At 39.0% G+C, this 10,124-nt stretch overlaps 2 protein-coding genes across 2 annotated transcripts; one reads left to right on the plus strand and one right to left on the minus strand.

Annotated features, from left to right (window-relative positions):
* The first annotated feature begins 2,851 nt into the window (after nt 1–2,851).
* On the plus strand, nt 2,852–5,242 carry LOC137747567 (uncharacterized). Its single transcript, XM_068487700.2, has 3 exons — nt 2,852–3,138; nt 3,307–3,390; nt 4,237–5,242. Exons 2-3 carry the CDS (start codon nt 3,319–3,321, stop codon nt 4,954–4,956), a joined length of 792 nt encoding a protein of 263 aa, XP_068343801.1. The 5' UTR covers nt 2,852–3,138; nt 3,307–3,318; the 3' UTR covers nt 4,957–5,242.
* Nucleotides 5,243–5,386: 144 nt separating this feature from the next.
* On the minus strand, nt 5,387–7,412 carry LOC137747577 (thylakoid lumenal 16.5 kDa protein, chloroplastic). Its single transcript, XM_068487712.2, has 4 exons — nt 6,925–7,412; nt 6,170–6,309; nt 5,842–5,914; nt 5,387–5,721 (listed from the first exon to the last, which is right to left on the minus strand). The coding sequence occupies exons 1-4, from the start codon at nt 7,307–7,309 to the stop codon at nt 5,612–5,614; spliced, it is 708 nt and encodes a 235-aa protein (XP_068343813.1). The 5' UTR covers nt 7,310–7,412; the 3' UTR covers nt 5,387–5,611.
* Between the last annotated feature and the right edge of the window lie 2,712 nt (nt 7,413–10,124).

Genomic DNA, 10,124 nt, shown 5'->3' on the forward strand with positions numbered 1-10,124 from the left:
GCCATCGTGCCATCATCGATTGGAGTCGAGAGACAGAGACCTTGATTTGGGATTGGGAGAGACGAGCAAGAGAGATAGGGATCTGTGGACTCGACCCGTAACAACCGTTTCAAATGAGTTGGGTGCAGTCCGGTTCCTAACTCAGAAATTCCATTACTCGGCTCGACCCAGCCCGTTACTATTTCCAACGGGTACGGTCCGGTTTCTGTAAATTTGGGCCTAGCCCAGCCCGTGCCCACCCCTAGTAATAGTGTTCTTCACAAAAATTATCGCAAAAAAATAATGTACCCACCTAATTATTAACATATTTAAAAAAATAACTGTTGATATATTTTAAAACATAAAATAAATACATATAATTAGCATGGGTACATTTAGCAAAATAAAAATTGGGTACAAATAATTAAAAATATGAGTACAAATACAAATAAGAGTTTAAAAAATATGGGTACAAATTAAAACTGAAAAGAAAATTGGTACAAATTAAAACAAAAAAGTTGCAAATTAAAACTAAAAATAGAAATATATGATAAAAAATTTAGCCATGAATATAAATATAACAAATGTAATGTTACATCCCACATCGCCCAGGAGAGTAGATCCTACAAGCCTTATATGTATATTCCCATCTCTACCTAGCACGAGACTTTTTGGGAGCTCACTGGCTTTGGGTTCCATTAGAACTTCGAAGTTAAGTGAGTTCGCACGAGAGCAATCCCAAGATGGGTGACCCACTGGGAAGTTCTTGTGTGAGTTCCCAAAAACAAAACCGTGAAGGTGTGATAGGGGCCCAAAGCGGACAATATGGTGCTACAGCGGAGTCGAGTCCGGGATGTGATGGAGCCTGGGCCGGGATGTGACAATTTGGTATCAGAGCCAATCCTTGGCCGGAAGTGTGCCGACGAGGACGTCGGGTCTCTAAGGGGGGTGGATTGTTACATCGCACCTTGCCCAGGGGAGTGGATCTTGTAAGCCTTATATGTATATTCTCATCTCTACCTAGCACGAGGCCTTTTGGGAGATCATTAGCTTCGGGTTCCATTGGAACTCCGAAGTTAAGCGAGTTCGCGCGAGAGCAATCCCATGATGAGTGACTCACTGAGAAGTTCTCATGTGAATTCCCAGAAACAAAACCGTGAAGGTGTGATAGGGGCCCAAAGCAGACAATATTGTGCTATAACGGAGTCGAGTCCGAGATGTGGTGGGGTCCGGGTCGGGATGTGACAATTTAGTATCAGAGCCAATCCTTGGTCGGAAGTATGCCGACAAGGAAGTCGGGCCCCTAAGGGGGGTGGATTGTTACATCTCACCTTGCCCAAGAGAGTGGATCCTGTAAGCTTTATATTAAAATATGGGCACATCATAGGCCCCTTGACCAGTCATGGTACACACGCAACTCCGAGTCCCGAGAAACTAGATGCATCATGCATGCATATGATTTGTTGAGACTTGAGAGCATATTATGTTTGAAATGAAAGTTTTGTATAAATGTTTTCAGTTATTGTCGATTAATTTTGAGTTGCTTGTTACAAATTCTAACAATTTAAGCAACCGCATGCATGCGAGATCATCACATAATTTCGAATAAAAGTTATAGTTAACACACACACACACACACATATATATATATGGATCATCCATGCATTTTAGGGTAGTAGGATCCCCACCATAAATAGACAAAACCTGAAGCTCCAAACTTTCCGTAATGACAATTTGGTGCATCGTATACAAAATGCAACATGGCGTAGAGGGTCAATATTGATACAAGCCTTGAAAATGTAGCCATGCGCCACATGTGGATCGTGTTCCCCAATTAATTAATAATGATAAATAGCTAGATTGCATATATTTGGTTTTATCTAAAGGAAAAGGATTCTCACCGAATCGTTTTTTAAGAGATTCTAGGAATTCCGTGATCGTGACCGTTCATTGTATATCGTGCGGTCAGTTTTCGTTAGGTACTATTTATATTTAATTTAAAATTTAAAATTTAAAATTTTGAAATGATTTCTGACTACACGATGTACGATAAACAGTCACGATTACGAAATCCCTAAAATTCCCAGGAAAAAAAATCTGACGAGGATCCTTTTCCTTATGTACAAGGACGATTGCTCCATTTGCCTGTACTAACTACTGTTTGACCAATATATTATTATGGTACATGTCCTACACAAAAATGGACATATTTGATCTTTGAAATGAAAGGACGTGGTTTCCATTTCATTCTGGGCATCCATATATTTACACAACTATCACACACACACATATACATTCTCTTGCATGCATGCTTGAAGTTCACATCGCGTGCGCACGAAGAGAACGTTGGGATAGGTTTCGTTCAAATTACGATCAAACGACTTAAAAACAAAATGATGATTGAAACACTGAAAATTGGTAAGTTTTCATGTACGTACTAGTTAGCCTTGCGATTTTTATGTTGTATGCAATAGCTATGGGTAAGTAGAATCACGGCTTCGGCCTCTTGAGGCCTCCTTGGACTCTCCACATTGTACGATACAGCCCATGGTATTGGGCCTCACGGTCTGCAGGATTCAGCTACAAGCTTTGGTCTCGTCGCGTCTCCATTTCTCAACCCACACAGTCCAGTGGAAGGCCCAGAATCAGATTAATGATATTTGTCCAGATATATTTGAAGGTTTTTGTCTTTGATTTATATTTTACTTGACTTCCAAAATTATGGATAAGTGGATATTCTTTTTGTTGCTTTAATTAGATGCCAAGACAAAAAATAAATAAATTTGAAATTCAAAACACGAGCTCCTATGCTGCGTATCTTGTCCACCGTAGTGATTGTATGGTTGTGAACCCAAAGCAATCACATACAACCCAACCGACACAACCCCCCCGAGCGGTGACTCACAGCTCTCCGAAGTTAAAACCCACCTACTCAATCACCCGCAATCCCAACCGTCCATAATCCCCATCCGCTCCACGTGCCATCACCGCATCGCGCCGTCAAGTTCCAAAATACCCAGCACAAAAATCACAGACGAGCTCTCGAAAGAGCAGCAGCACAAATGCTAGCAACGTGTCTGTTATATTGAATTAGCCCTCTTTTGTCTATCCTCCTTTTCAATCGAATTTTTCAAAGCCTCATCGAATTTTACAGAGAAAGTAAGGAGCTTTCCCTCTTTGCTTACTGCTTCTCGCAATTAAGTTAATTTAATTTAAATTTTTTTTACCGATTAATTAATGTGTAATTTGGTTATTAAAATACAGGATTTATTTATTTTTTTTTTCATTTATATTTTTTTGGAAAATAACTGTTTGAATTTTTTGCAGGTGGGAAGTGAAATGGCGAGCTCTGTGGAGAAGGAGGAGGTTGTTTCCTTGGAACTTCCAGCTCCTTCTGGTTGGGTTAAGAAGGTTTAGTTGCTTTCTCTCTGTTTTATTGGCTCTGTATTTTTTTGCCCGCATAATTTTCTGAGCTACGGAATTTTGAATTTTGAATTTTTGGGTAGCTAAATTAGTTTAATTCATGTTTAATTGGGGAAATTTCAATTGGGTATTTTGGGGTTTTGTGAATTGGTGGGTTTGTGTGGTAGAATTTGAGGATTTGGTCATGGTTCTGTTTTAGGGTTTGTGTTGGTTTTTCAGCAATTGAGCTTAAATTCTGGGGCTTTTGCTTATGGTTTGTTACGTTAAATGGTCTGGTAGGGTTCGGTTTCGGCAAATTTTCGGGATTTTTGTACATGTTTCTTGGAACTCTGCATTCGCAATTGTATGAGGATTTGCATATTTTTATACAGAATGTAGTTTGGAATATAGACACTTGGAGAAAAAGTGGAGGCAATTACAATCTCTGTGGTTGTATTTGGGGATACTCTGTTATTGAGTTTATTGCTGATTTTTTTTTTTTTTCAGATATATTTGTTGAGTTAGAGTTCCAGCGGATTCCATTATTAGCCTTCGTATTTACTTTCCCAAGTTGTTTTACTTAAAAACCTTAGTGCACTACTCCAATGAACTATTAGGTCTCTGTGCTGGTTGATTTCTTAAGGTGCATGACCGCTGTCCTTTATCTCTTAAGTGCACTTTCAATATCTGCCTACCACGGTTCAATAGTTTGTCTTATTCCATTTTCGTGCAAGTCCTCGCATAGCACCTTTTTCAAATGTTTTTCCTACAATGCATATTATCTTGTTATGTGTTTTTTTTTTCCAGTTTATTGAGTCAACTTAACACGCTGAGGTTGGTTTGTTTAACACGCAGTTTCTGCCCAAGCAAAGTGGAACTCCTAAGAAAAATGAGATCGTATTTACAGCTCCGACAGGAGAGGAGATCACCAGCAAAAGACAGTTGGAACAGTACCTGAAAGCACACCCTGGTGGTCCTGCAGTATCAGAATTTGATTGGGGCACTGGTGAGACACCAAGGCGGTCAGCAAGGATTAGTGAGAAGGCAAAAGCAACTCCGCCACCAGAAGGTGAGCCCCCAAAAAAGCGAAGCAGAAAATCAACTTCGGCGAAGAAGGAGGACAAAGAAAAGGAAGCTGCTCCTGAAGGAGCCAAGGAAACGAAAAGTAGTGATGTGCAAGATGCTGAAAAAGCTGAGAAAGATGCAGATACTGAGATGGAAAAGGTTGATGTGAAGGAAAACCAAGATGTGGAAAAAACACCAGCTCCTTCCGAAGAAGCCAAAGTTCAACAAGAAGCTAACGTACCTGGCGATGCTCTGGCTCTGGGAGATTCAACAGCATCCATTGATGGGAAGGAAGTTGAAGGGGAAAAAGAAGAAAAGGTTGAGCAACCACCAGTTGGGGTAGGGAAAGATGAAGTGACTGGGTATCAGGGCAAAGCCGGTATTGCTATTGCAGATGGGGACAAACATGAAGGAGAAGTAGAGGAAAAAGGGAACGATGAGGAACATAATAGTTCAGGTGTTTATAAAGCAGGCAAGAAGGTCGAAGAGAATGGCAGCCCCGGCAATTAGGCTGCTAAGGTCGATCCTTGATGATTCGTTTAAAACCCGTTTCTCTTCCGTCATTCTGACCTTGCACATTTCTGAGAAAACTCAGTTTCTGTGTTGTTAGTTTTAGCTCTCTGATTGTCCATTGAAGTATCCGTCTATAGAATCGGTAGATTAGGCCTATAAAATGTACCTTCCTTTTGTTGTGTACTAGAGAGAATGTAGCGGCAGTGACCCCCGTAACATTATGTTGTAAGATACTGGTGATGTATTATTAATATTATGCAGCTCTGTACTATTGTAGTGATAACCTTGTCTTTTCGCTCGATCTAGCTGTCGGTTGCCACTGGTCTGGTTTAATCTGTGTTTTATCGGATGAACAAAGATTTGAGATCGTAAAATGCTGAAAGCCTGAAACATACATAGCTGGTCGTGTTGTGCACAGGATGTCAAATACATGAAAACGAAAAGTTTCATTCATTCAATTCAATGTAAGGTTGAACAATGAAACGAAATCTGTAGTTTCTAGCGAAAACTGCGGTAGCCGGAAATCAATGGAGACTCTGGAACTCATATTTGTAATACTGATTCAGAGAATTATTGGAATTTAGAGTCTTCCTCTCAGAAAAAAATAAATAAATAAATAAACGTAGTGATCAAATGAGTAATCTTCTGTGTTTTAAAGTCCCTTAAGCTGGTCAATGAGCCCGGTTAATGTTGTCCATTTCTCAATTGCACTGGCAGAAGACACAAATGCAAGCTTGGAGGACTCTACATCATTCCGCGTAACTGCAAAACAAAATGGATCCACGAAAAGGTATGTTTAACCGATGATTTTCCAGTCAAATAACAGACGATTTTCTGTAATGTAAGTGAGGCATTGAAGATCAATGTGATGGAGTAACTCACCTGATGATATCAATGAAGCTAGTGAGGAGTTGAACGTATCCACTTCAGTCTTTTCTTCAGGGCTAGAGCTTAGCTGTTGAGAAAGTACACGGAAAGCTAGGTAATGTATGCCAACATAACAAATAGAAGATGCTGTGACTCTTCATGAAACTGAGACTCTAACTGCGGAATGTAATTCTCGGAAACAATACACAACGAATGGCCATCTGAAAACCCCAAACATGATGGTACATGACGCTATAAGTTTTCAATATTTAAGTTTTTTTCGTGAGAAGGCTCACATTGTGTGTAGTGTGTGCTAATGTTATAAACCAGGATGAGGGGTGACCTTATTCAAAGCGAGGTTCGCCTTCTGAACCCAATCTGTGTCAGTGCTGGCTCCAAGAACCGAACTGGCTGCAGGCAAATCGTTACTTTCGATGGCCTGGCCTGCTTTGCTTAGCCGGTACACAAGTTCCTGCAGATATCCTGCAACAGATCAATACTATTCTGGTAAGGTTCACGCATGTCACAGAAGCGAAGCATCATTGTGGATGAATTTGAGAAGGTCATGTGAACACAACCAAATAAACAGATTTCTCATAGACCAGTGGATTACACACTATTTGATTTTTGTCAAGAAATAATAGAAACATAACTAGAATGCAAATATTTAGGTCTAGAAGCTGCATAGTTTCCAGTTATTGAAAACTGAAACAAAAGCAGTCTCTAGATTGCACTGGTTCAATTTGAATGTTAAGATTTCATAGAGATTGACTGGCATGGTGGCCCAATACTAATCAACACTGATAATGTCTCCAACTTAACCATATTCACATACAACAGGTATAAAATTTTAAGATAGAAGGCCTCGATACAATTAGTAGTCGAACTTTTACATTCTCTACCAAGAATAGTTTGAGAACATTATTTTGGACTACACGCGTAAATATTATTCATCAAAAAGATAATTCAACATGTTCTATCAGGGGAATTGATCATTTATATTGAAATTCAAATTAAACAACAAGGAAAAAAAAATTAAGCATTTAATTTGGGATTTTGAAGTGAATTAAAGCAAAGTCAAATGGACAAAGCAAAAACCTGTTTCTTTCTTTGATGAGCTGAGAACTCCTTGCCTTTCAAGCCTCTTCTTCCTGTCCTTCTTAACCTTCTCCAACAGTTCTTCATCATCATCAGCTTCCAGAATTGCTGCATTAGAACTGTTGAAATCTTTGCCAACCAATGAGAAGGCAAAGCTGGTGAGAAAGCAGATGGACAGACTTCTTTTGGTGAGGATTGGAGCAGGTGAGTGTGGCTCTTCACTCAGGGCCTTACAAAAAGTCAATCCTCTCCTTGTATTTGTTTTTTGGACAAGAATTAATGTTGGTGGTGTTGTCAGTGAAGAAGAAGAAGTAACAGAAGATGCTGAGGAGGAAAGGGTTGAAGGGAGGAAGGATTTTGCAGTGGAGAGAATGGCTGTGGCCATTTTCTTTGATTACTTTTTTACCTTTTTTTTTTCTGATGATTTTTTTGGTCGGAAAACTCAGAGGTATTGAATTGACATGTTAGAACTTTTGAGGATAAGGTTACAGGATTCTGTCCATCTGATATCCAGTCAGTTTTTTTCCTAGTGCTTAGGGGTATAGACGTAATATGCAAGGACAAATCACAAAATAAAGCTTGTTTATTAGCGGGGGAGAAGAGATTCGAATTTCAATGCATAAGAGAAATTATGTGGTCTTAACAAAGTTGACTACATTCAATCTGCAAAATGTTAGCGTTCTTAAAGTGACTTCTCACTTGAGGAGTGATAAAGGAACACGAGAGATATATTCCTGAATAAGTAAGTTTTCGTAAAAAAAACACGAGAAATATACTCTTGAAACTTGTGGTTTTATCTAAACAAGTCACATGATAAGTAAAAAAAGAAAGTAAATTCAACTTTTCAATATGACAAGTGCTTGACTTGTTCACACAAGAAAAAAAGTGCTTACTTGAAATAACGTCATTCCCACTTCATAAAAATTATTCTTTGAAATAATACCATACAAATGGCGTCCTCCAATTGTCAAATTGAATGCTTTTGATGAAACCATCATATCTGATGGTCTAAAGGATCCCAAAATGGAATGCATTGCATGCATTGATGCATTGCATGCATTGATGCATTGTAGAATTTTCGTTCCCTTATCCATTACCAGAAGTTAGTTTTTTCCCCTTAGTGAAGCAGACTTTCTTTTTTGTTCCTGAGCAATTTTGTTTTTGTTCGAGACTGAGGTAAATTGTTATGTTAATTTGAGTGTAAAATCTGGTGTTGTAGTATGTTGAGTTTTGGTTTTAAATTTTGTATTGTATTTTTCATGATCATTACAAGAGTTAAAGATAACTCTTATAGAGAACCGAAAAGAAGACTACAAGAGGAAGGCTAACAGCCGTACCTTACTACTAAATCAGTCCTAACAAGTGGACAAGACAAAAATTAATAACAAGTAAAGTGGTTCCTAGAAACAAGGAAGAAAGATGGACAAAAGACCTAAGTAAGTGACAAGGTATGGAAGACTAGAGTATGGTTGAGAAAATCACTTTAACCCATACTTAGCTAGAGTGATACTTACAACCATGCATACTTGTGACATTTGCTTTACAACCATACTTGTGACAGATAAAAACAACTAGCACTAGTATTCGATTTGTTTCAATACTCCCCCTCAAGCTAGATCAAGGCGGTTAATTGATCCAAGCTTGCACAACAAATGATGGAATTGAGTAGAATCTAGGGCTTTTGTGAACAAATCAGCCAGTTGATCGTGGCTTCGTGTGAACACCGTGTCAATCACCTTGGATTGAACTTGAGCACGAATGTAATGGCAATCAATTTCAATATGTTTAGTCCTCTCATGAAACACTGGATTAGAGGTAATGTGCATGGCAACTTGGTTGTCACAAAACAAAGACATTGGAGTGTTGCTTGTGAAACTGAGATTAGAAAGAAGACCTTTCAGCCATGTAAGTTCACATGTTGTCACTGCCATGGCCCTATACTCAGCTTCTGTTCTAGACCGAGCAATTACAGTTTGCTTCTTGCTCTTCCAAGTGATAAGATTACCTCCAACAAATGTGCAAAAACCTGTTGTAGACTTTCGATCAATGGCATTTGCAGCCTAATCAGCATCGGTGCAAGCCATGATGTGATTTGAACCATTGTTCTTCATAACTATTCCTCTACCTACTGAGCTCCTGAGATAATGAAGTATTCTTTTGACAATTTCCCAATGAACTAGTGTAAGAGAGTGCATAAACTGACTGGCTAGGCTTATTGAATAAGAAATATCAGGCCTAGTAATGGTGAGATAAATGAGTTTCCCAACCACTCGCTGATAAACACTAGGATCCGAGAGAGGTTCACCTTTTTTATGCAACTGAAGTTTGCTAGCTAGGGGTGTCCGAGCTGGCTTGCAATTCATCATGTTAACTTCATCCAGAAGATCTAGAACATACTTTTTTTGATTCAAGAATAACCCCTTTGAAGAGGTGACCACCTCAATGCCAAGAAAGTATTTCAAGTTCCCCAAGTCTTTAATGGCAATTTTTTTATGAAGCGATTGCTTAGGAGCTGTGATTTCACTCACATTATCACCTGTAATAATAAGATCATCAACATATATAAGTACCATTAATTTCCTAGTATTACCACTTCGAACAAACAAAGAAAAGTCAGCATGACTCCTTTGGAACCCTGCAGCATTAAGAACTGAACTGAGCTTCGAATACCAAGCTCTAGGGGACTATTTGAGACCATATATGGCTTTGTGAAGTCTACAGACCTTGTTGGATTCTTTTTATCTCGGATGACCTGGAGGCAACTTCATGTACACTTCTTCTTCAAGCTCCCCATGAAGAAATGCATTTTTCACATCCATTTGGAATAAGGGCCATGCATTATTGATTGCCACAGATAACAATACCCTCACAATGTTCATTTTGGCAACTGGAGCAAATGTCTCCTTGTAGTCAATGCCATAGGTTTGTGTAAAACCTTGAGCTACTAACCGTGCCTTGTGTCTTTCAATGTTCCTATTGGAGTTGAACTTGTTATTATATATCCACTTACTTCCCACTGCCTTCCAGCCTTTTGGAGGATCCACCACACTCAATGTCAGGTTGTTATTCAGAGCTTGAAGCTTTTGAGTTATAGCATCTTGCCACTCAGGCATGCATGAGGCTTCATGAAAATTCCTTGGTTGAAAAGTGTTGGATAATTTGTTAAGAAAAGAAGCATGAGATGGTGAGAATCTATGATA

Source organism: Pyrus communis, chromosome 15 (genome assembly GCF_041283825.1).
Source record: "Pyrus communis isolate YQ-2024b chromosome 15, ASM4128382v1, whole genome shotgun sequence".
Lineage (NCBI taxonomy): Eukaryota > Viridiplantae > Streptophyta > Magnoliopsida > Rosales > Rosaceae > Pyrus > Pyrus communis.